Genomic DNA, 27,489 nt, shown 5'->3' with positions numbered 1-27,489 from the left:
ATTTATGTGAAGTAGTTTTTGTTGTCGTTATGTCATAATTTACATAAACAGACAGATGAATACGACCAAAAGCAACAGCTGAATGCTGCTCGCGAGTAGTTGAAAATACATTTGTATTCTAATATTCTGGCGTAACCTAATATAGACACAAAATAAGGCTACATCATTTCTTGGCTTAATTCTCGTCTTAGGATAGTAATCCGCACTAACCTCACGTCAAACACACGAAGATAACCGTGAAATGTAAAAGACGAAAACTGGGCCGGAGAGTGTGCCCACCGAGCTGCAGCTCAAAAGTTGCTATGGAAAACCGTCATGTTGATGATCATATTGATGGCAGGGGATTTTGGGGCGCGATGACTGTATACGATGACGACGTTTACTGTTCTCAGAAAATCGTCATCCTCCGATTGTACAGCCGGTTGTTGTTTCTTCGCTCACCGTTGTCGAAGCTAAACCTTTGCACTCGGAAACTCTCCTTGAGCTTACCGAAGGCGTCGATTTCGTATGCGATAGGCCTCTGGAAGACGGCCTGTTTTCGTGATCGGCGATGGTGGGTCGAGGTCTCGCTCACAGTGCGCCCACTACGTCCGTTGCTCACAGGCTCGTGCGCGCCGAGCCCGTTGCTGACGGCGTCGGCGAAACGACTGCGCAGATCGGCGATCTTTTCGTTCAGCTCTTCCTTATCATTCACGCGTTCGTCCTCCTCTTCCTCGTCGTCGTTATCCGTGCTGGCTCCACTGCTTTCGGACGTCGAACCCGGTTCAGGCACTTCGCGCATCATTTCGGCATATTGTGAGCTGGTAGTGTGCATAAAGGCGGTGATTTTGTTGTCTAGCACCGATGGGCGCCGCTGTCTAGTACGGGTGGACGCCATACAGACCTGTATGAAAGGGTGAATAATAATGGAATGTTATGTTCATGAGTCATAATCATAATAACATCAAGCGGTGACTGCAGTTTCTTACACAGTTTCATTTTTCTATCTTCTGATTTATCCGTCTTCTAAAATGACGGGCTTTCCTTAGTATTACAATGTATTTTTCTTTTTGAAGAATTTGCTGTCATTTGTGCCAGCTCAGTCTAGCTGATCAGCTGATAGAAATTTATACCCCATTTAATAATGGGGCATGAATTATATTAATCATGACCTTATTATGAGCAAAAATGTAAGAAATTCTTCAAAGCATGGGCATTTCTAGTGGTCACTGTTACCCAATCGTCCCTGCTAACTCTTATACTCTTTGTTTAGCTGTTTTATAAGTTTAAATGAAAAAAAAAATGATGAAAGCAACGATTTGTCAGTTTCCCATCAAGAATACTTGCAATTGAAATTATTCTTTTGTTCTACAGACCTAATGATAGGCCTAATGATATGTCTAATTATGTTCTTCTCCTTTAGCTTGACATAATAAAATAAAAAAACAAAAACAAGGGAAGTGTAGCACAGCGGCCCAAGTTCTTATTCAGGGGCCCGTTGCATAAAACTCCAACCGGATTTTTTTCCGGTTGAAATCACAAAATTCCGGTTGGAAGCTCCCAACCAGAGTTTTTATGCAACGGATTTTACATTCTTAGATTAGCAACCTTAAAAAATTCAGGTTGGGCAAATCCCAACCAGAATTTTCTAAGGTTGCTAAAAAAGTTTTATGCAACGGGACCCAGGACTCTTGATGAGTGAGCGTCTGATCTTGAGAGGACGACTGTATGATAAGATGCCACATGAATAATGAGTATGACAACCCAATGAAGGTGATAACGGAGATGATATCTGATATATAGTTGACAAATAAAATGAAATGCTGAAACCAGTCGAAAGAAGTACTGTGTCAGAAACAATTAATGAACAGAATGTGTGACGGAACAGATGAATGTACCTCAACCTAAAACCATCTGCAGAAATTTTATGTGAATGCGATGATAGAATGCCGAGTGACTTGTATGTTGTGATCACTGGCGAGGATGATATCGCAAGCGCAACTTGTAAATTGTGTAGAAAAAAATGTAAATAATATCCCAGCACGAAGCATGCATGCTCAGTATCTCCTTCGTTGCGGGCAAAGAAAAGTAGCGCTATTATGATAATGATGACGCTAATATACCAGAGGTTTAAACCTTACAAACACTTCGACGGAGCCACAATGCAAGATAACTGCATCCCCTGAAAAGGGAAGAGAGCTACTTCTTGGCAGATGCTCGGTTGTATACGATCCCGGTCTTCCATTGTGCACTGATTATTGTGAGCAGAATGACATATTAAAATCTAATGAATAGATCATTGGCAAATCATGCTTTTTTTTTCTTCTTTTTTTTCTGTTGCTTCTGTGAAGTCTTTCCTTGTACTCGAGTTGTAACTGTAACGCTTTGTTTATATTTAACTCAGTCCATTGAATTAAACAATTATTCCACGATACTGAATTGTTTATGGCATGAAATATCGCTTATAAACGTTAATACTAGTACTGTATCGAGGCTGCATTAAGTCGACGCCGTTTAGGCTTAATCGATTATATCAACAAATTGTTTTTCTCAGTCTCACCTCATGATTGGGGGACATAGGAGACACTCCACCAATTCACAAAGCTTTAACCTTAATGCCTGACAATCACTCCATCACATTGAATATTCATATTCTATGCAGCTTGTACCTTACAAAGATATTTGTTTAATCTCAATTTCATTTACGTAGAGAAAATGGGTAGAGATTTTTGACCTGCTAATTTCTATAATCGTTTTCCACAACCATTACCATTGGCAACCTTATTGTATACATTACAACGTTCTTTGAATTTCCATGGTGGTGGTGTTGAAAAGGTCAGTGATAATAGCTGCCCCTCCATTCTCATTTCCAGTTTTCTACTAAAAAGGATGTGTTTATTGATATGGTACATGTATCATGTTACATAGAAAGTACATGTACTATCATTTCGTCATTTGTAATATACATGGATATCTTTTGAAAATGGATATGCAAATGAAATGAAATGTACCTCATCGGCCATCTCCTTGATGACGTCCCACGCGTAGTTGATGTCCTCCTCGCACGCCCTCTGGTGGCAGATGGCGAACCTGATGACGTATTTGCCGTTGAGGGAGGATGGAATCATGTGCAGTTTGCCCGAATCGTTGATGTTCTTCAGCAGTCTTTCCGTCAGGCTGTTCTCGCCCTGCGGATCATAGACGCACGATTTTAATGAAACAACGACCCAGTCCTTCACTCTGGTACGAGGTAATCCATGTCGTAAACTATGTGCATGAGTTCATGGTATATTATTAGCTGCGATGTCATGCATTGTTTTAAATGCTGGCCATTGTGAAACTGAGAAGATTTCTTCTTCTTTTTTTTTTTGTCATTTTAGATTACAGTTGACCCACACAAAGATTTTTCTGCCATGAAGTTTTCTTTCCAACTCGAAGTAAGTGCTAAACCGAGCCGAAGCGGATTTAACAGGCATTTTGCAAAACGATGAAAAATATCAAAGAATAAAAAAGAAAACAGTAGGCCTACTGTTAAGACACCTGGAATTACAATAACGCAATAACGAAGACAGTACTTATCAAAGTATGCTACTGATATTGACGACAAAAATATACATATACATTATAAAAATGATTGGAGTATTGACAATCAATTTCGTTGTCACCGCAACCATCTTCATCAATGATATCATTATGATAATAGTCACTGCAGTAAATACCATAAAAAGATATGAAAACACTATCTAATGGATAATTTCTTCTTTTGCTTTAATTATAGTGGAAAGAAGTTTCGATGGAAAGGTTAATGCTATGAAAATGATGTATTTTGAGCCAATTAAAAAAAAAAAGAAAAAAAAAAAACTTATAGGGGAAATGGAGGCAGGGGAGTGATTGTTGTATGTCAACAGTCCTACCTTGAGCCGGAAGCAAACGAGACCCATGGTGACCTCGCCCAGGACTTCGAAACGGTTGTCGTTCCACACCAGCGACTCAAAGTTTTTCGCTTGCTTGACATGCTGTTAGGACAAGAAAAGCAAAATATGGATACCGGAAATTAACAACCATTGTGTATTTAACAACTATATAATCAAGGAGAGATGGTACATTCTACAATTTAAATCCCATTTTAAATAGTCATCCATCTTAAAGGGGCAATTTAAATCACATTTTAGTCATCTAACTTAAATGGGCAATTCAGTGAAATGAGAGAGCTGTCTATCTCCTATGTTTGCATCGTAAATGGCGGATCGAAGGCCCGAAAATGACCCGACGGTCATCCACTCCTGTTCATCAGGGTCATGTTCGCATAATATGACCTTGCTAGTCCCTTTCCAGAAATTCCGGGACTTCCCAATTCGGGATGACGTTTCTCGAGCAACATTGCTTTCGGCACGTCTACAAAATTCTTGTGACAATACGGATCCGTGACCGCACAAAATGTTGACATGGGCTCTTAACTAACATCCGTGAGCGTCTTTAACAAGTCCCATCTGTCCCTGGCTTCCCTTCACTCCCATCGAACAATGATAAGATTAACAGCACCAATAACAATTACAACAATAGTAACAACAATAACAACAACAACAACAAAGAAGGAATTGGTAAAGTAATTAGTTGGTTGTTTACGTCCAGTCTCCTTTCTCCCTAGTCAGCAACGTAATGTTGTTGCTTTAAAGAAAAGTCTGTACCCGCTGCATGCCATAAGGATTAGAACCAACACTTGCTGTCGGGTGGAAGCTCGGTGGTTTAGTGGAGATGGCGCCTGTCCGGAGATCAGGAGGTCGTAGGTTCTAATCCTGCTCGAGTATGTACTCCCTTGATTTCTTTTATCATGGCTACTACTAAAACACTGATCAATTCCGTACTTATCTACGTCGAAATAATTTGTCAATCAGTCATGTCAGTTGCAGAGATTTTTTTTCTCTCTCTCTCTTCTTAAAAAAACAACAACAGTGTCTCGCTGTATGCTATATTATACGTGAATTCCCCAACTCCAAAAAACAACCCTATATATACCCCCTACCCATCGCCGCTGCCCCCCCCCCCCCCAAAAAAAAAAAGAAAAAGAAAAAAGAAATCGGAATGTACAGGTATCAAAGCAATTTTGTTGGTCAAAGAGCCCTACCGTCCAATAACAGTATAATCTAAACATTCAGTTCGGGCAAAGGACGCACTCACTCGACATGCCGGAAAGAGTACACAGCAAAAGTGATGCCACCCGTGACATCATACTCTCTGCAAAATGCATGACACCCTCGACGCTCTACCAACCCCGCCCCCCCCCCCCTTCCCTTCCCTCTCCTATCCGTTATCTCACCTCCAATACCCAACTCCTTTTAGAGAGTGGAAAGGGAAACAAACTGAACGTGCCACTGCTTGGGTTTTTTCTTCCACAGGAATCTGTTTGTGACAAGTGATTATTTCACTTGGTGAGTATCTTCTGTTCCTGTTTCTGTTTTCATCTACAGGGCGGTCTAAAGTCTTCGCGTTTTCTCCAGAGACCAGACTGACCGGGGCAGAAAAACTTTGCTACAAGTGCTCCGACAATCCCGATTTGATCGGATTTGTCGATATATTACGGGGAAATTTCTGGCTAAACTTTGTTGCTTCAAGGGTTATAGACATAAATGACATCTGTTCTGCGTTATGGACATCGTACTTTTTTCTTTTTTTGACGGTAAAGGAAATCGAGGAGGTGTTGTGGTTCCTCTCGTAGCTGACGAAAGGACATTCATCCCTCTGCAAATTATATTGTCGGTTGTTTGCTACATTTTTGCTTTTTGTTTGTTTGTTTATTTGTTTTGGCTGTCACACGGTGTGTGTGTGTATATGTGCATGTGATACATTACGAATCCAACCAGCCAGACATCTAGCTATAGTCGGCGTTAGATGAAGGACGAAACGGATACGACCCAATATGATCCAGCGTCAGGTTACGCCACTCATGTTAATTAGAAATATTACCCAGCACTGACTGAACATGCGGATCGGACTCAAGGCAGCCTATTCGTATAACGCACACGCTCTGTGTTGACAGTAACATGTTGACAGTAACACTTGTCGTGAATAAGCCAGTTCACAATCCAGCAATGTTCTGCAATCACCTTGGAAACACACATATTTCAAAACAGGATTAATTTGTTGATTTGAAGAGTAGTTGAAAACAACCAAGCAGAAAGTGGTTATTATGTGGCAACCCAGAAATGAGCATCCCAAACAGTGAATATGACAAACGTAGTAAGTTTACCCCCCCCCCTACAAAATTTGTTTGAAAACATTTGATAACAATAATGCACATCAGTCAGAGGTATAAATAGGGAAATTTACCCTCACAAGTCTATTTCACCCACCCCTGAAATCAGAGTGGAATTTACCCAGTCTCTTCAAATTCTGAGAAAACTGACTCCGTCCCGATGGATGTGGTTTTGAGCTCCACACATTCATTCCCGCATTCATTGTGACTGGACGTCATTCTTCCTTTCTTTCAGGTAAGAAATTTGTCTTTTATTCCTGTTTAATAAATTATCCTAAATCATTCCTTTTATTTTGGGTAAATTCTGTGATATTTATTGTTTTGTAGTTGAATTGCAGAGTTCCTCCTCCAGGAAAAGAGGAATTTAGATCACAAATGGTGTTCTCAGTGAAGTTATTGAATAGTTACTTATTATTGTTTAATGCCGGATGTGACTGCTTGATTATGATGTGCTAGTGATTATATGAATATGAGTGTTTGTGTCATTTTATTTCTGTAGTGATTTAACCGCTTTCATTATGAAAAATGTATAATTACTACTTAAGCTGATTTAGTTTCGGATTAAGTACTGCCAGTGTGAGTGAGAACAAGCCATAGTCTGTGCAATCCAGTGTAGAAGGATGAGTAGAGCAGTCAGTGTAAACACTCTGCTAGGTGGTGCGCGGCACCAGAGTCCATTGACTTTTAGGCTATCTTGGGAATGACTGCAAAGTCACTGATAGTTACAAGTGTATTTCATTTCTGAGTGGAAACCCAAATGCCTAAACAAGTGTACAGGTTGTGAGTATATGGATATTGGATACAGTGTTAACAGAGTTACATTGTCATATTGTACAAAGTGGAAACAGCGAGAAGTAATATAGTGTACATATTTAGAGTGTAGATGTAGAGATGGAGGTCCAGTGTGAACACAGTTTGGATGACTCACAGCAACCTCCACGCCTTATCGGCCAGAGCGCTGACCACTAGCTCTCTGGACGGTGTGTTTATAGTTGTGGTCAGTACCTCTCTCAATTTCCCAGCTCCTCAGTTCCTCACTTTTGGCCAGTTCCTCACTTTTTATAAAGAAATTAAAAGGGAATCATTCAGGGATCGTCCCCAAAGTTTGGTCCTCAGAGCGACTGTCGTGAAATTCCCGAAATACTTTCGCTTTTGCCTGACGGCAGGGATCATCTCAAATGTTGTTAAAGTTTATATTGTAAAAGATTTTACAGAAGCGTTTTGTGTAATATCAGAGGAGAAAAATACAGAAAACGAGCAGGAAAGAGAGAGAAAACCTGGCTTTTAGAGAAACAAAGGAAAACTAAAGAAATTAGATTTGTTTGCAATGTACTAAGATGACTAGTTTTCCTTGTTGCTTTTAAAACAATACTTGCCAAAGAAGTGAATGCATTCCAGGTTTAGGTTTATTTAATCATTTGCATTTCAATTCATTGATACAAGCAGAGAATAATCAAAGGATATGTACAGTTAAACTCGCATAAGTCGATCTTCTCGGGACTGAGCAAAACACATCGACTTAGGCGATTTTCGACTTGTGCGTAAGTCGAAAAAAATCGACTTACAGTTACACCACACGTACATACAATGTACATGTATGTTGTCTACTCTGGAGCCGAGAGCTGGAGCGGTGTGCCGCAGCACGGGTTGCCCGGCAGGGCCGCGGCTAACTTTGCATGGACAGTGCATTAGTATTGGCAGAGGTCCGATTACTTTACACCCTTGTTAAACCTTGGGGAAGTGAATATGAACGATATTTGAGCAGTGATTGATTCCAGTTTACCATACCGTTGCTTGAAATGCGTGTAGAGGTGCAATTCTGATTTACCCGTGCCCGTAACTTTCCCCCTACTTTCCGCTTTGAAAACTCAGCAGCTTCGTCCATACCACTCCACTGCACGGCACTGCAAATGCCCAAACTACACTGCAAGCTCAATACTGTACATGTAAATGAACGCATGTGTACTGTACGAACGCCTTACTGCGAGTGGAGCAATACACAGCCCAGTCGCTGTACGTATGTAGCGCGACAGCTGACAGGGCTGTACCAGCGGACCTCCAAACACGAAGAGAGTTCAAAGAGTTCATGCGATCGCTTTGAATTTTGATACTTTAGATCATTTTTTGTCACCTCAAACTCATCTGACAAACAAAGTAATAATGAGTAATAAATAATGAATAATGACAGTGATTTATTACACAATAAAATCTTATTCGACTTAGGCACAGTGAATTCAATGGTTTTTCCGTGAAAGCGTTCTTGGAATTTCATCGACATAGGCGAGTATTCGACTTACAAAATTCGACTTGTGAGTGAATTAATACACGTAAGTCAATGGGGAAAAATCGGGACTTTTTAAAATCATCGACTTACGCGATTATTCGACATATGCGATGTCGACTTAGGCGAGTTTAACTGTAGTTGCATTTATTGGATTAAATCATTAATATATTAAATGACTGGTTTAAGGTTGAGTTGGATTGCTTTTATTAAAGGAGAATGTTACAGTTAATTATGCTTACTGCGAAGGAAAAATAGAATTGATTGTTATGAGTAAGTGTTATAATTAACCTTTGATTTTAGAGACTTTTTGAGGTATAAATCAAGCATATTGAGCAAGGTAAATTATCAATTATACTGATGAAGAATTAGGTATTCATATCAGCATATTTGCATGTGTCATTCACATTGTGTTGATAAGAAGGAGTGATTGATAATTATTTTGATTGCTATTAATATGATCATTGAAACTCGGTATGATTTATACTGAGAATATTAAAACACACATTCATTCCCGCATTCATTGTGACTGGACGTCATTCTTCCTTTCTTTCAGTTTACCTACGTATCCGTCCACCCCCGCCGGAGTGGGGTAACAATTACATAAAATGGTATATCTCAGATCAGGATTAATGTTTTCTAAATTTGATAGAAAAGATATATTACTTGCAAAATACCAATCATAGTTTAGTGGCTTCCAACAATTATGTTACGAGTATATACTTACATTTCTGATGTATTTTTGCAGTCCTTCTACCCCGTAGGTTCGGATGACGAACCAGAGCTTCAGAGCTCGGAACCTCCTACTGAGCGGTATTGTCCAGTGCTGACGGAGAAAAAAAATAAACATATTAGGCCTATAGCTTAAAACTCGTGTTTTGTTTTGTTTTGTTTTGTCTTGTTTTGTTTTTTGACTTGTCTACCACTTTATTCACTATCATGATGTTAGTGTGTCAGAAAAAAGTCAATATAGTTTAACATCAGGAACTTGTGAATTCAGCAATTTTGTGGAACATGAGTTGTTAGACTAGAATGGAATAAACTCATTGGTTGCTTGATCTGATCACTCCTCTCTTGATTGTCATATTATGTGATGATGATGCCTTTAATAATTTTAACTACATCATGTACAAGTGTGTGTAGTGTGTCAGAAATTTGTCGAGATATGATAATTCATCATTGTAACAAAACAATATGGCAGCAATTGAGTTATACGTTAGACAGAATGCAAGCATCAGTTTCAGGATGAAAAGTTCACCATTATAAATAGCATGTGGAAATAAACTTTCTACAGAGATTATGAAAAACCTGCAGAGGACTTCCGATATGACGAAACAATTTGCCGGTCACTATGCCACAGCAGTTATGTATCGTAAACAGCTTTTGGTATTAAAGTTAATCCATGACCATGGTTTCAATTTTGACTCGTTCGGTTTACGACCAAAAGCAAGTTTGAAGGGCGAAATCATAACACCAACCTGAATACATCGTATCACGATAAATGAATTCCCACGGGAACACTACATTATCCAGAAGATGCCCTATAATTTACTATGGAGGACGGAGTTCTTGGTGACAGCGAGGCGAAGCTCAAATTGTAATAGCATTTAATTGACTCCAGCTTAAATATAGCTACACATACATTACATTCCCATTGTTATAGTACTCTCAATACTGTATGTGAAAGCAAACAATAGACAGATCATTGCTATCAGTAACATAATATGTCTTTTTCTACTTACCCTGTAGTCAATTGCAGCATCTGGATGTAATAGACAAAAGCCAAAACAGAGCAAACATTACGGGACCTAACATTATTTATTACCCATGTGTCACATGCGAGGACAGAAAGCATGATCTTTTTTTTTTCTGAAACGTTTAATATAATGGATCCTCTAAATAGAGTAGACTGAAAAGCGTACACTTTGACCTTAAGAAAATGTTGCCGACTAGATAGCCCATAAACTATGTGCCTCTCTTAAAATAAACATGTAAACCACGCGAACAAACACACACACACACACACGTACACACACACACACACATACACAAATCAACGCTATAATTCAACAACATGTCCACCTGCGAAAATAAGACCACAAATATAGTTCTCTGGGGGAAAAAAAAATCCGAGTAATACTTGTGCTTTTGCAAAACCCCTCCCGAATTATACTTGTGCATACATCAAACTATAGAGAGTATAAGTATATAATTATGATACTCTTCAGTATTCTGACTGCTTCTTTTATACTAGGTGTTACAAAAAACATTTCAAAATTTTGATCCTTAATAGTTCAAAAACTATACATCAGATAACACCGACATTGATATGAGCAATAGCTGAATAGTGTACAATTTTGTTGGAGGCAATTTTAAAATGAAAGCATGATTCAGTTTCATTAAATTAAGCATTGATTTTTCAGTTAAGTTTCAGATTTTGCTCTATTTTCAACCCTCTGTACAAAACTTCAACTTTGCACAGAAGTCAATTGGTGTGTATGGGAGTATGTAGTAAATTGACACCCAGACAATGATTCTGGACAATGACCAGAATTGGAATGCCCATTATTTATTCATGATGAATTTCACTTTCACAGCTAGTCTTTATTCATTCTGAAATGTGGTGTATGGAAGCACATGGAAACATGTGCTTACTTTTTTTATGTGCATGAATTTCACCCTTTGTCATGAATTTAGACTAGCAGTGCACAGGGCAATCCATCATGAATAATTAATAAAGCATTCATGTGCCTTGGAGCAGAGCTCTGAAGAGGTGGTATATCCATGTCCATTGTTCAGGGTCATTGTAAGTACACACTCACATACACATCATTAGTTCCTGTGTGAAAAGTTCAAGTTTTGTACAGAGGGTTAAAATTTGACCAAAATTTGGAACCTAACTTGAAATTAATCGTGAATTTCATGAAACTGACGTAGGTTTTCATATTCAAATCACTTCCAACTAAATTGTACACTATTCAGCTTTTACTCGTATCAATGACAGTTTTATCTGATATATAGTTTTCGAACTATTAAGCATCAAAAGTGGGAAATGTTTTTTGTAACACCTAGTACTTGGAAAAAGAACATTGACTAATTAATTCAATTTCTTTTAATTGCCTTACCGTCATTCTCGTGTTGAAGATACAGCGGGTTGACGTTGAAGGTACTTGTTAACGCAGTTTTTTCCCGAACCCTGAAAGCAACAAAATGGTTAAATAACAGTGCAATCATTTCGGAAAGAGAAATAATATGCAATGCACTTTTGAAGGTGTCAACTGACTGCTGTTTGTATTTTTAAGATTGATATAAAAAAGGATGATTTTTAGTGAAGCCTCATTTGTCTATTATCGGTCGACTTGAAACATGTTATACCAAAATTGGTGTATCACGCCAAGAATGTTACTTGCGAAAGGGTCACAAGTATTTTTTTTTCTTTTTAATGAAAACAGAACGATAGGGGTTAAGCATGTTGCGTTCTTGTAAAAGTTCTTTCCGAAAAAAAAAAACCAACAACCGCCAAAGAAGTAGTATAGTAGGATCTATAATGCTTAGGCCTATACAGAAATATCAGAAGGTCATTGGTATTAAGCCCTGCAATTTGAAAGCATATATAAATCAAACTTTATTTCCAATAACGCATACTTTCCGATACGATAAAAAAAAATCAGTGTAGTACAAAAATATATTAACATAGGCCTACATGTACGTAGTATAAAACTATTTGTTCAAAATCATTCTATTGCTGTAACATAACGAGAAATATTCTTGAAGTTTATAGCTTGATTTGAGATAAAACTCTTCATATGTATAGATTTACATTTACAGGGAACATTTCACATGACGAAATAATTCAAACTAAGTTGGCACACACATACTCCCTCAAACAAGAATACAATATTATACATTTTTTCGTCCATATTTTGTTGCATGTTGTTTCGCTATAATTACTTCTGTTTTTGAAAACAGCGGGCATAATGTTGTTACCATACAGCGAAACAAGGTGGAGTGACATACAAGGGCACACGTATTTAGGCATAGTATTACATGTAGTATAAAAGACTATACAAAGTGATGTAGGCCCTATATTGTGACAGTTTCAAAGACACGTAAAGAGAACGAGACCCGGAAACGTCGCAAACGGGCTGTGGGAATACAAGCACTGGCCTTGTTATGGGGTCATGGAATTAGAACACTGATCTTACATGGAATGAATAGTCGTCTGAACGATTGGAATTTCAGGCAAGATGAAACTAACGAGCGGCACGCGAAACAGACATTAAATGTGCCAGACGGCATCGTGTCCGCATTTCACGGAAAGACAGAATCAAACATTTTCATTTCAACCACAAAAAACTGACGTCCAAAGCACTATGAGTTGCAACGCCATTAAGTCGTTTGACTGTAAGTTATGTGCGAAAAAAAAAATACATGTAGAAGATCAGCGACATATTTCACTTCCTTCGGTATGCCACGGCATATTTTTTTGTTTATGAATATTTTCTTCTTCTTCTTCAAACGGTTAGACTCAATGAGAGGGGACGTGAGGCAGTAAATCATCATTGAAACGACCACTCAGGGGTCATAGTGTGTTTACAGGTGATTCGAACACCGACGGCGGAATGTTTGTGGGACGAGAATGTGGCGTATTTTACCTACCACATGACGGAGCAATCGAAGTTGACGAGCATCCACTTGTTCGGGTTGAAGTTGAAAGAATCGACGTACTGAGGGGGGAATTGCAAAAGATGAGTTCATAAAACAAAACCTGGCTGGTGGATAGACACATTATTCAAGCACGCGCACATAAAGGATGATAACAAACATGTAGCCTCCTACATAATAATAATAATATGCATATCATAGTTATTGCATATATACGTATCTAATTATATATATATATATATATATATATATACACACACATATATATATATTTATTTATATATTATACACATATATACAGGGAGATAGAGACACACAAAAAGAGAGAAACAGAGAGGAGAGAGAGAGAGGAGGAGGAGGAGGAGGAGGAGGTAAGAACAAGTGAGAGAGAGAGTGGATAGGCCCTACAAATCCTTTCTCATACAGTCACCAGCTAAATCACTATTCTCATACAAATGACATTGGTGATTGGACTCTCCACAGTCATTCTGGAGCAGATGGATAAGTATTGCTTCCCATGTCATACACACAAATTTACAACCATGCACAGATGGCTTGTGCAAACTATAAAAGTCTCATGTATGTACGCTTGCATGAAACATTTAAACCCCTAAAAGAAGTAAAAACGATTTATGTGCTAACATGTTTTCTCTGTCCATCTTGTTCGTCTTAATCTTTTTTTTTTTTCGTTTCATCACCTAATAACTCCCAGCATGTATTGATATTTTTTAAAACGACATGCTCCAACTTTTCATTCTCAAAGGCTTCGAATATTCTCAACATGTCTGAGTTTAAAGGGTGTGTACAGTTCTGGTCGAGGTGAGGATTTAGCTTTTAACGTTTTGCGAGATATTCAGAAACCACTCTATGAGATGTCAAAGAGCATGTAGTTCTAAGGGGTATCAAAAGTTTATTCGATGAAAATCGGTTTTGAAATGGCTGAGATATCCAAACACAAGGTGAAACAAAGAGATCCCAATAACTGAAGTTGTGGCATGTTGCCTTTTATTATTAGCACTTTTTTTTGTTGATATCTCAGCCATTTGAAAACCAATTTTCATCAAATAAACGTTGAATCCTTCTTAAAATTACATGCTCTTTCATATTTCATAGGAGGTTTCTCATTATCTCACTTAGGAATGTTCAAAACATGAATCCCCACCTCACCCAGTACTGTACAGTCCCTTTAACAACTTTCTACGGGTTTGAACATGTATTTTCAAACGATTGACGTCATATGCATCACCTTTTCCATTGAGATATCTGTCAGATAAGAAAAGCACTACACAAATGTGATATCATATATTATGCAGTATAGTTATGTTACATACACACATATATATGTAGAACAGAAATATTACATGCAGAGTTTGAATGCAGAAACAGATAAGTGTCATACAGTTTTTCTTTTAACAATACAATACAATGCCATCAAATATAGAAAATTAAGTCGTTTCAGTAATACTGCATTCGTTACATAACAAGACATATCTGTGAAGATAATTATTATGTAACAACATTATATATCTTTATTATTTTTCTGTTCTTTAGCATATTTCAATCTCAAATATCTTTAGTTGGTGAGAAAATGAAACGTATAATATATAGAACATATGCATGTGAACGTGTGTTCCTGCACGTCCTTCATCATCTCCTACCTCGAATCCGGTGAGCAGGTAGCTGAATTCGGGACATATGAGAGCATTCCCGCCATATGCTCCGTCGACATGAAACCACAGTCCACGCTCTCGGCATATTTCGCCCAATTCATCGATAGCGTCCGAGGCGCAACACCCAGTCGTTCCGAGTGTGCCACAGACCTGAGGGATTACATGCGCAGTACATGAAATCGGTATGATACGTGAGAACGACCTGGCACGGAGACTAAACGCAAGGCGTCGGCGTTTTTCCGATTTTGCACGTATTTCCAAATTTCTCAGACTAACCGGTTTAGAAGCAACTTCCTATTGGTACTTTCCGTTCGTTTCCAACTCTATTACAAAGTGCCAACAGATCGGTGTTAACAGAGAACTACTCGAATCATAGATCTGCGTCTCAGAAATCTAATCCGACACCAGCTGGTATCCAGGACTTCAATTTCACATTTCCAGCTTCATCAAGCCGATAAGGAATGAAAGATTCCACTATAATATCACAATGTCATGTCAGACACTTGACCTATTTAAGAGTCCGACCAAACCACTTTTCACATGTCTTACATCATTATCACGGAATTTGTGTAAAAGGTAATCTATCACAGCCAAAGGAATCTTATTGCAGGATTATGCGCGGGTGATAACTTATTGAATAAAGGTACAGGTTAAAGTCTAAAATACGATATGAAACTTAGCCTGCAGGATATACTTACATAAAACGGTATCAGTCCTCTTTCTTCATCAAGCTATAAACAGACAAAAGTGGAAATAAAGGTAATTTAAGGTACACCGTGTGATAAGACTTATCAGGGTTAAAAAAAAATATATAATCTTCGGAAATAGCATTTGGTAAATCCGAAAGTTACAAAAAGTAATTTCCGTCAAGTTGAGTAGAGAATTTCGAATTTCAAAACGTTGCATGTCTTTTACATGAATTTAAACGAATTGAAGTAAAAATCGACACGGCTAACCCACTGTAAAATACGCCAGTGATTCTGTATTGCTATAGAAATCAAGGTTAAACCAAGAGGAGAGCAAGCCAACTTGAGAACATTATGTTATTTGATTTGATTTCATTTGATTTCATTTCATTTCATTTTATTTCATTTATTCGTGTATTACAGATAAAATAGACAATTAGCATCAAGTGGCTGAAAAATGAGTTGAGTACAATGAATAACATGTATGTTCCTGTACCATTGAGCAAAATAACTCGAAAGTTCAGTTTTTATCGTAAGGAATAACAAAGAAACCCTTGCAATTTCTCGCAATTCGTGCCAATTCAAATTTGAAACAGATGACACGAAGTATCTAGTCTGGGTCACAAAATAGGAAACAAACTCATACCTGGATTGCCTCCAGAAGTGTCGTCCCCCGCAAGGAGTACTGGTCGTCTGTCGGAAGCTGGTGGGTTTTTACAAACGATATGATTCCCGCCTTTTCCACCGAGGAATGAGCCTGATTGGAGGAAAACAAAAACGTAAAATGTACAACACTGTAGTTTTGTAATCGATCATTCAGCTCATAGTTTTCATCTCTCGCAACATTACAAGTCAACGCTCTTTATACTTACACATTTGTCAGGGTTTCTTTATTAATGAATTTATCTATATATTTATGTCATATACAATGACAACTCTTGAGCTGTTACGTTCATGTGAAATGATTATTGTAGGTTTATATGTTATAACGTATATTGTGATTTCAATTCGTATATTTTGTATTATAGTTTAATTTGATTTGTGCGTGAAGCGCATTTAATTCTGCAAGTCTAGTAAGCGCTATATAAAATTTTCTATTATCATTATTATTATTATTATTATTATTATTATTATTATTACTATTATCATTATCATCATCATCAACAGAAGGCTGAGTGAATTCTTTAGTAAGAGGGTGATATTCCTTGTCATCCACAGCTCAATACATCGTTGTTTTCAGAATTACAATTTCAGGATTAAAGCCTGTAAAATTAGACCTAAATATACTTACTGTTGGAGCGCACCTGTGGACATAATCTGAACTAAGTACGCGGTGCCTAGCTAGCATCTTATATTTCTTATCAATGCCGTCTCTATAATGTTTTAAAGATACATCAACACCCCTCCCCCATGCTTTTGCATCACCATAGGTACAGAACATATGAATGAATTGTATGGGAAAAAGAGCAAGCCCAGTTTAAACTTTTAACCTGTAAAGCTCGCAAATCACTCGGCCACTCGAGTGTTACAACAATTTGGCACCTCCACATAGAACAGCAGCCACACCAATTGTAAACTCGTTTTAGATTGATTTTTATACAAATCTAAGAATTTTCTTTTCCTCCTAATGATCAGATCAATTAATCCTAGAAATTCATTGTTGTGATGATCTTCAATATCACCAAAATACTCAAAACAATGCAAACTTACTATTACGAAAGATCCTTGTCACATAGTAACAGTGATCCCATGTGTGCTTTGAATGTCGATTGGAAATGAAAATTCCATAGCATTGTACACACTGTCCAAGGTTGTAATGTCAAGTTCTCTCGGAGAACAAAAATAGAAGAGTAAAATGTATTGGCACTTCGTGATAATCAGTTTATGATTACATTTGATGGCCTTTCGAAAAAAACAAAAACAAAAGGAGAATGTATGGTATTTACATGGTTTTACCGTAATGTAGTGATACCCTCATATACCCTTTATTATATCGATATAACAGACGACGAACCGGGTTGTAATTTTCATTTGTTTTATAAAAGTATAGACAGTCTACTAGTATTTCAACAGAACGATCCTCGACAGCTCACCAGATTTGAACAGTAGGCAACCAGTTTTGTCAGCAGTACGCCGTCTTCAACATCCGGGTGTTTTTCCTTGAGCTTACGCAGTGCCGCTGTTCTGGCGGCCAACATGGTAACGAGGGTACACTCGCTAGCCGAACCCTGTGGAGATAGAGAGATTTTAAAACCAATTTTCATCAATTAAACGTTGAATTTCTTTCGGAATTACATGCTCTTTCATATTTCATAAGAGGTTTTTCATAATCTCACCCCAAAATGTTAGAAACCCGAGGTTAGGTCTCAACCAAAACTATACGATCCCTTTAAGAGGTTTAACTGCTAATGGTATGACCTATATCGATGTGGAAGAAATGTACCCAGAGACTGAAATATTGAATTTGTCAGGCTGTGAAGACATAATTCAAACAAAACCCTGGTCTTCTCTGTATCAAACCTATGGAACACATAGACACTCGGTGACTACACATCCAGTGCGTGACGTCATCCGATACGAGCCTTTAGGCGGACCGTTCAGCGGGGTCTTTCCGAACGCTGCTATAGTATAGGACAAACCTCCCTGCTATGACCGACTTTTGAATAGCGAATATGAAGTAGTAAAACATTTGTTTTTCTTGATACATGACATAATACCTTCATTACACAATGAAATTCCCATATTGCAAGTTCTATTGCTACCAAATTCCTTTTAATGGTCTACTTTAAAGTCTGTCTTCCCGAATGGGTAAATAGCCTTGATTTCAATGATTTGAGGTGGGTGTTTGTAAATGCTTTAAAATCAATCTTGAGATGTCATGGCAATGAAAAATATTTAATTTACACTGAAAATTCTCATCGGTTAGGGTGTTTTTATTACAAGGAAAATCGGTTAAGCATTGACCCTACTGTGTCATTGATGCCATTGCATCCAAAAACTCAAATTTACGAGTCGAAAGTAGAGCACTGTAAACCCTTCCAGATTGTTTGCGTTTCTTAAGTTTATGGCACAAATGGAGGTTCACTCGTGATGTTCACGTGATATTTCTATTCCCTGTTTTTTTTTTGTTGTTGGTGTTTTTTTTTGGCAATGCCCTTCATGAGAAAAAAAAAAAGATATGTTTGCGCAAGATTCGCATCTTGCCCTTGCGTGACCAGAAAGTAAAATATCGTGGAAAAATGGCAAGCATATGTTTCGTTAATGTCCCATGAAATCCATCTTCAGCCGGGTGAAGAATCAGAGTAATTGGAGTAAGCTCCAAATTCGTATGCCGGAGAAGACAGAAAAGTCACCAACAAGACTTCGGACAACAAGTTGTAAGGACATATGAATATAGTTGTTTCTGTATTATAACGAGCAGCATCACTACTTCGTCGAAATATCAATATCATACACATAAAGCTCAAGACATAGTAATCAGTTACGTGGTCTCTGATACGCTGCATGCGTTGTAGACGTTCAGTCATTTCGAAACTCTTACCAAACCATTTTTTTTTAAATATTAGTTTCTAAGATTTTTCTTACCCACTGCCTCAATATATCTTTGATTTGGTATAGTGTCATATACTTGAACATGATGAGGTTTATCGCCTAAACGTCATGCCCCGGGATGAAATTCGAACAACAACAACAACAACAACAAAATGTTACCCCAGTATATTTTTGAACGCAAACGAGCCGCGTCTATATCAGGACAACATGGAAGGACCTTAAAAATTCATGAATATAATGATGGCCCTGTCAACGTCTCCCCACATCTTTATAATCTTTAAAGGCATAATTTACCATTTGCAGATGAAACAAAAACCCAGCATTAGTGATTTAAAAAAGTTCTAAAATGTGAGTTAGGGATAGAAAACAACCAACGTAAAAATTTGAACCAGTATATATTTCTAAATAATTATACAAAATTTGAACAATAGTTATAATAAAAATATTCCCAGACTAAACCGTCTGCAGTTGTGTTTTAATGAGACAAATAGTGATATCTCTTTATATCTTAGGCTTTATTGCAAAAAAAAAAAAAAAATACGGTAATATGTTTTGTGATACAACTGACCTACACATATGTATCAAAAGTGATATCTTGAACCATCTTTTAAATCGCTGCTCCCAAAGGTAAACAGGACCTTTGATATTCATGCTTTCATGCTATCATTGCACATGAGTGCAAAACGAAGACTTTTCGGAGAACTTGATGTATTATGAGGGCTGCCTGGCATTTTGCGTCAGTGCACTGATTTCCCCGTTAAGTTTCGAACAATGGATTGTCGAAAATTCCCAACATCCCTCCTCATTCTTACTTTTGATTCACCATGATGATTACGAAGTTTTACACACCCAGTAATACAAAAGTTGAAAATCTAGCATTACAATGTACTGCTATACATTATGCTCCGACAAATCATCTCTAAAAGGAGTATAGTGTTCGGAGGTGGTTGTTTTTAACTTTTAACATTACTTCGTTTGCAGACTCTAAAACAAGGAATACTAGACAGAAGCAGTGGTCACACAAGGCTCAAACTGCAGGCCAGACGACGTAATTGAAAACTAAATCTTTCAACAACAAATATGCCATAAAAAGATGGGTCAGGGCTTAGAATCTTGTTGTTGTTGTTGTTGGTTTTTTTTTTTTTTTTGGGGGGGGTGAACGATCATTGTATCATTTTTATGCTTTCATTGTACGTGGGAAAGGCATGAAAGGATGCAGACTGGCGTCACACACACACACACACACACACACACTCACACTCACACACACACACACACACACACTCACACTCACTCACTCACTCACACACACACACACACACACACACACACACACACACACACACAACAATAATAATGATACTAATAATAACAAATATGATAAGGTTAGTGTCTATACTGTCCCTGAAGACCCTGCCATTATCATTACCAGAGCACTGCCAGCCATGCAGGTACCCGGTGATGCACCTGGGTCGAGAGGGATATTGCGGGGAAGCGATCTTGTCCGATGATCAAGAAAAAAAATAATAGTGCATAAAAACGAACCTTCGGAAAAAACGAGACTTACTTGATTTTCGGATTAACAAACCTTCGGAATAACGAAGCTCGTTTCATTTTCGCAACTACGAACTTTGCGAATAACGAACTGTAACCATAAAGCATGTGATTGAAAAAAAAAAAAAGAAGAATTAATCGAGCAACGTGCTTTCGTCATCCTTTACATTAAGAGGATAAAGTGACAGGATAATGGGAGAAGTCAAGCTGGAGGGCACTCGTGGCTTGCCTCTGACATATCGAATGATCTGCATTTCCCTTGTGTGGAATCTAATTGTTTCCGACAGAATCCTGCAGTTATTTTGTTTGAAATACATCTATCAAAAAGATACTGTAGGGATTCAGGAAATACTATTATATCCCATTGCAATATTTTGGCACACGTTTTTCTAGTGCAAAATTCCAAAAGATGTGTTGCAGATGTAGAGGTCTTGTGGGAAAAAAAACAAAACGATTCAGCTCATGTAATATCATGACAAGTCATGAATGGTTATAGTTCGTTATTCCGAAGTTTCGTTATTCCGAAGGCTCTTTGCTTCTTTCATTCTTTAGGCCTACTTCTTTTATTTTCGGATAAACGAGCCTTCGGAATTGCGAACCCTATTTCATTTTCGGATTAACGAACCTTCGGAATAACGCCACATTTGTTCGGATTAACGAACCCCTTTTCATTTTCGGATTAACTAACCTCTAGGTATAGGGAATTTGTGTGTTTCAGATTAACGAACCTTCGAAATAACGAACCGTCGGAATAACGAACCTTCGGAATAACGAACGGCACCCACAATGAATCACCATCAGTCAAACGGAAGGAAGCAAAGTGAAGAAAGTGAAATGGTAACATCCAGACTTTTGACCCACCTGTATCACGCCTCCCCCACGACCATTGTCGGTGAAAGGTAGCAGGTGCTTCGGTAGGTTGAGCATCCGTCCAAGCCAGTCAATCATTATCGTCTCCAGCTCTGTGCATACGGGGCTCGCGGCCTGCAAGGTGGAAGGCAAGAAATGACAGAAGTGACACCACAGGCGCGGTCAGACTGGCAAAAGATCGAGAAGTTTAAAGGGGAAGGCTAGTAAGTGATCAGTGGGAATCAGTGGACATGCTGGGAGATGATTGTTCCAATCCTTATGGGATTCATTCAAGAGTTCATTGTATATCTATTGTTGTGTGAAAATGATTTGCTTCAAAATGGTCTCATATTCAAGTAATGTGCAGTTTAATGCTTCCAGGTTAGCGTCCCTGGTCAGTGACGGAGCATTAATTTGCACATTACTTGAATATGAGGCCTTTCTGAAGCAAATTATTTTCACACAACAATAGATATACAATGAACTCTTGAATGAATCCCATAAGGATTGGAACAATCATCTCCAAGCATGTTCACTGATTCCCACTGATCACTTACTAGCCTTCCCCTTTAAGATCGCGAAGTTTGGGCCATTGGTACGCGCGCAAGAAAGAGTGCGCCGTCCGATGGCTAGTGATTGTAACGTAACAATGCACATCTGTACATGACAATGACCTCGCGCTTCGGAGACACCGCCCGCAAACAGATTGAGAAGTTTCGCGGGAAGTTTCGCAGGAAGTTTGCGGTCACACTGGCAAAACTTCGAGATCTTAAAGATCGCGATCTTAAACTTCTCGATCTTCTGCCAGTCTGACCGCGCCTCAAGTCTGTTGCATCATACATAGGTCAGTTGTGATTTTCACATATACACAGATGAGCCTGCTATGGATAACTGATGGATACCTTGGGCTCTCAACCTTGAGGTCCCCTATTACCGTTCCCTTGGGCAAGGGATGTCGTACTCCCACCCTTCATGGTCACTGGCATAATAATAATACGGAGGGGAGCTACAGGTGTCGGCCTTACGGTTGGAATCGTTTTCTTCGTGGCCGTGTAGAACTGGTCCTACTGATAATACTAATAAAGTAGAGTCCCTCCATAGACTTCATGATTTGGTACATAGATATGGCAGGATGAAGTAGAACGATGAAAACAGAGGAAAATAGCAGCAAGAGATAGCTCGCGCGCAGAAAACATACTGCATGATGGAGACTCATGTGACGGTGTGGAAGTGTTCAAATTTTGTTTTTCCTTGTACTTTGATATTGCTTTCCCCTGTCGGATCTTTAGAACATGAATCCTTTAAAACATTTACAAGAACTATTACAATGCTGTCACCTCTTCCAACAAATGAAGAGCTTTCAACCTAAAGGTGCTAAATCCATTGAAAAATGATGGATTTAGCGCCTTTTGGAAGCAAGCTCTTCAAATATTATTGAACAAACTTAATATCCTCCTTTGTAAATGAGCAATGTGGCGGCTCGATTCCAGCAATATCAAATTTTAGTTGAATAAGCTGCTTGACAATGATAAAATTTTCGAAAAAAATATGCTTAATTTGTATGCACTCCAGCATACAATAAAGAGCTTGCTTCCAAAAGGCGCTAAATCCATCATTTTCAATGGATTTAGCGCCTTTTGGAAGCAAGCTCTTCTATCCCCTTACTCAGGCTACATTTACGAACAGGTGACATCCTGTGGGTGAACATTTGATTGCATGCATTGTTTATTCTTAAACTCTATACTGCCTATACGACAAATACTGATTATGGTTAATCACATGACTCATAGATTCTCACTGTTTTGAAGCATAGGAAAGCTTTTATTTTTAGCCCTGAAATGTTCATATGTTCATAATTTACACGATATCAAAGATTTTGTCAGTATAACATGTATCTCAAAATATTTAAAGTAGAAACATTCTTCTTAAAGGGATGGTACAGTATTGGTGGAGATGAGAATTGGGCTTGTAACTTTTTGCGAGATACCAAGAAAATACTTATGATATAGTACAGAGCATACCATTTTAAAAGGAATTAAAAGTTTGTTTGTTGAAAATCGGATTTGGAATGACTGAAACATCCAAAAACAAAGTAAAACAAAGTAATCGTAATAAAGTGTGGGTCCCACACTTTATTAGAATTGCTCTTTTTTGGATATCTCTACCATTTCAAAACCAATTTTCATCAAATAAATGTTGAATTCCTCAAAGAATTACGTGCTCTTTCATATTTCATAAGAGGTTTCTCATTATCTCACCAAAAATGTTAGAAACCTGAAATTAGGTCTCAACCAAAACTATATGATCCATTTAAGTACCTCTTTCTCATCTATCATATATCTCTTCCGCTCTTCCAGAACTACCTAAAATTTCTCTTTCGATTGTACTAGACGTCATTGAGACTGACACTCAGTATCACTGGCAATGAGTGACCTTTGTTCGTCATTGAGAAGTTTCGGACTGTAAATATTACTCGTTTGTAATAACGTTTCTGAATCACGTTTTTAACATGTCAAGAGTTCATGACACCTCGCCCAGGAGTGTTCAGACACTCAAGTAATCCGTTTCATCGACCAACATCAGTGGGTCAACAGCTGTCCACTAAATCCGCGGTCTATCAATCAAACATGCATCTTTCGAAGCGCTTACTTGCCAGAGTGTGGCGGAAGTGAAAACAAGGTCAGCTACACTGCATTTAAGTTACACTTCTTCAACTGTGCTTTAAAGGTTAAGTCTGTCAAACGAGAATCAAAAACCCAGAATCAAGCAGTAGACGATGCGAAACCACGACTTGCCAACAATGTGTAAAAAAGACAACACTTCATTCAACATTTGCCTTGCTTCGAGACTTACATATATTATACTCCATTAGTAGAAATATTGAACGTAGAGCTTTTTTTTTTTTTTTAAACTGTTACTCTCCTTAACAAAGATCACGTTCTTCATTTGTGTTAACTATTATCATCAAATAAATAAGAAGAAATATAGGCCTATATCCTGGAATTTGATCCTGCGTTAATGTCAAGCTGTGGCGCTACCAGTGAGTGGAAGCCAGGTCAAGACAGTGACACGATGATGTTTGATCAAATTCCTAATGCCTCACCTCTCTTTTTCTTTCCTTTTTTTCATTTCCTCTTGGGCTTTTTGGTTAAAATCCCAGGCTTCTTACTTTTTTTTTTTGGTGATCACTATGATACAGATCGAGCACATGATTTTATTCACGGAGAGCAACAGTAAACATAAAAAAGAAGACGTCTCTAACTGTGCTCTCTCAGAAAAAAAAAAAAAGAATCACTTCAGTATTGAACATGTTTCTAAACATGTCAACAAACGAATTCTTGAAAAGGTCTGAAACTCTTCAGTGTCTTTTGCTTACCCAGGAGAAACCCACGCAGCCGATGGCATCGGAGAGCATGTCAGCCAGAATACTCGGGTAGGAATTCCCGGCGGGAAAGTAGGCGTGAAAGCGTGGGTGCTGCCAGTGAGTTACCTGGGCACGCCGGAATAGAGAGGTAAAAGACGGGGGAAAAGGAGGTTAGCAAAGATGGCATTATCTGGTGCAAGCAATAAGAACCGGGTCCCATGGAAGACTAGGGCCCCATTTCATAAATGATGTCAGGATAGACAACTCTTTCTGGAATGGCAACTTCCAATAGCAACAGCCAATCAAGAAGCTGGATTCTTGTTGTTGCCATGACAATTGACATTCCAGCAAGAGTTGTTATCATATCAACTTTTTTTTTTTATGAAATGGGTCCCAGAAGTCACAATCAGTATCACTACTTATGATGGGCTCCCTGCTGTATATTCTTCGTAAAACCGTATCTCACTTGGATTTGAATCATATTTTTTCTGCGATTAAGAAAAAAAAAAAAACCTGCAAGAATAACAAAAGCGGTATATCTGCCAGAGTTTAACAACAGTTCATAGAAATCTGTGTTTGGAAATTAGGCCTGTATGTTTAATATTATTGCCATCATGCATCTAGCAAACTGCATTAATATGCAGCACACGTGGTGAAGGTCGATTCATAATACATTGCAGGCCTGTATCATTTCCCAGAGCAGTTTCTGGGAGAGCGATCGAGTGCAGACAATGACCAGTGGCCCCACGTATGTCGATCGACGTTATGTCGCTCTCAAACATACTGTAAATGAATTCAGTGAAAGTAGAAATATTGGGAAAACACATACCAGTGAAGTTCAGTGTAATATATTTTTTTTAGAAAGTTATGATTTCTTTTTAAAGTTTTGTTTAGCATAGTGGAAGAGCACTTGACGTACCTCCTTCAGAAGAAAGGGTGGTAGATGTTATCACTCTTAATAATATGTGTTATTCGTTAGAAATTGCACATTTAATCACTTTCCTCAAGTTGAAGATTCCCTTTAAAATCATGGGTTTTTTATTTTCTAAATAGGCCTATAGCGCTGAATGGAACCAATTCGGTATGACTTAATGCATCAAAACTTTAAAGTGCATTGGACTTTTTCTTTTCTCTTCTTGCTGTACAATAAGGTATGGGAGGGTGAGCAGGAGAATTCTAGGAGGCAGACGACCACCGTATAGGAAGGGAAAACAAACAATTCTCTCAAGAGCAAAGTTGTCACCAGGCCGTCACGCACGTATATCATCGGATCAGCACGCCATACACACACCACATCCATCCTATCAGCGTCTTCCAGAAGCAGCGGCCCTAACCTCTGGGTACGAATCCTTGACATGTACCAGTAAGTACCCCCCTCGCTTGGGCATGAATGCTAACAGACATCATTCACAAACAGAACAGCACAATTCTCGAGACACATACTTTTTTTTTGGGGGGGGGGGGGGAGGAAACGATGGTCGTGATTGAAATACAATTGATCGTACATTGTACTTCACATCTGCAGAAGAAGTTCGCAATTGTTCGCGGTTTTCTAAGAAGAAAGACAGAGATTTTATACATCTATAATAATGACATCCATTCTTTAATCTAAAAGAGAATGATTCTTCTTCCACTATTATAAAATATAAGATCCAGCATATATAATTTCTGATGCTGGTTTGTATAAACAGATTTGTATTACATTCAGTTTTGAAGTCCTGAAACGGTAAGAGCTGAATTTCTTTTCAATGACGATATAAACATTCACACATGTGATGATGAGCTCTTTCAGACTGAGAAACCCTACAGATGGGGTCCTACATCTTGCGTAATCAATTTATTAAATATTATAAGGATCATAGGACTAATAATAAGTAATAATTATGTAGATTATTATGTATTAATCTAGTCAATTTTTATTCAATTCGTGATGCCACAGCAGGGAATATACTGAAATGATTCCATGAAATTTGATTTCTTATGAAAAGTCTTGTGAGATTCTTGAGCTTGAATAAAAATTTGTCACTGGATATCGTTTAAGGTATTTAAATGTTATTCCCACTGCCTTCTGAAACAGGTAGGGCCCTAACTCATGTGTTCTTTCAAGATGCTAGGAAAAATGGAAATATCATAAAAGACTTTTTCTTTAAACATGTATTTTCTTTAAATTGTTAATCTATTGTGACATCGTGAATTGTTGTCTTCTTATCCAAATCCCAAACTTTCAAAATTAATAACTTTTGAATGGGTCTCCGATTTTCCTCAAACTTCACTGATGTTTACCACCAACATTTCTGTACTTGCTGTTGAATCCACATGCATATCTGGGGCCATTAACACTCTGAGTGCCACATTATATTACCTGCTCATAGATTAGAGTGTGAAATTTGTGTACATTCGACTCATTGGCACAGAAGAAGTTAAAAGATTCTCACCCCAGGCATGATCTTGGAGTGTACGTCCGACATAACGTCCTCCCAGTCCTCCCCCTTCACCGGAGCCTCCTCCGGGAGCATCTTCCGGAGGTATCCCGGCGTGACATCCGGGAAGACGCGATAATCCTTGATATTATCCAAGTACTTCACGATGTAAGTGGACAGCTCCTGAGAGCAGAGCTTGAATTGCTCGCCGTCCAT

General features: G+C 38.3%; 1 protein-coding gene across 1 annotated transcript; it reads right to left on the bottom strand.

Annotated features, from left to right (window-relative positions):
- Positions 1 to 356: 356 nt before the first annotated feature.
- LOC140238789 (aromatic-L-amino-acid decarboxylase-like) lies at positions 357 to 27,489 on the bottom strand. Its single transcript, XM_072318685.1, has 14 exons — positions 27,289 to 27,489; positions 24,866 to 24,979; positions 21,502 to 21,624; positions 17,628 to 17,762; positions 16,181 to 16,291; positions 15,547 to 15,579; positions 14,837 to 14,998; positions 13,173 to 13,240; positions 11,639 to 11,709; positions 10,256 to 10,275; positions 9,241 to 9,339; positions 3,894 to 3,995; positions 2,991 to 3,167; positions 357 to 883 (listed from the first exon to the last, which is right to left on the bottom strand). Exons 1-14 carry the CDS (start codon positions 27,487 to 27,489, stop codon positions 389 to 391), a joined length of 1,911 nt encoding a protein of 636 aa, XP_072174786.1. The 3' UTR covers positions 357 to 388.

This window comes from Diadema setosum, chromosome 15 (genome assembly GCF_964275005.1).
Source record: "Diadema setosum chromosome 15, eeDiaSeto1, whole genome shotgun sequence".
Taxonomy (NCBI): Eukaryota; Metazoa; Echinodermata; class Echinoidea; order Diadematoida; family Diadematidae; genus Diadema; species Diadema setosum.
This window is presented reverse-complemented; position numbering and strand designations above follow the sequence as displayed.

Coding starts and splice junctions, on each gene's coding strand:
- LOC140238789 (XM_072318685.1), bottom strand. CDS start 27,489: ATGGACGGCGAGCAATTCAAGCTCTGCTCTCAGGAGCTGTCCACTTAC. Junction 15,580..16,180: donor CACTTCTGGAGGCAATCCAG/GTATGAGTTTGT, acceptor GTCTGTTTATAG/CTTGATGAAGAAAGAGGACT. Junction 3,168..3,893: donor TCGTTTGCTTCCGGCTCAAG/GTAGGACTGTTG, acceptor TATGATCCGCAG/GGCGAGAACAGCCTGACGGA.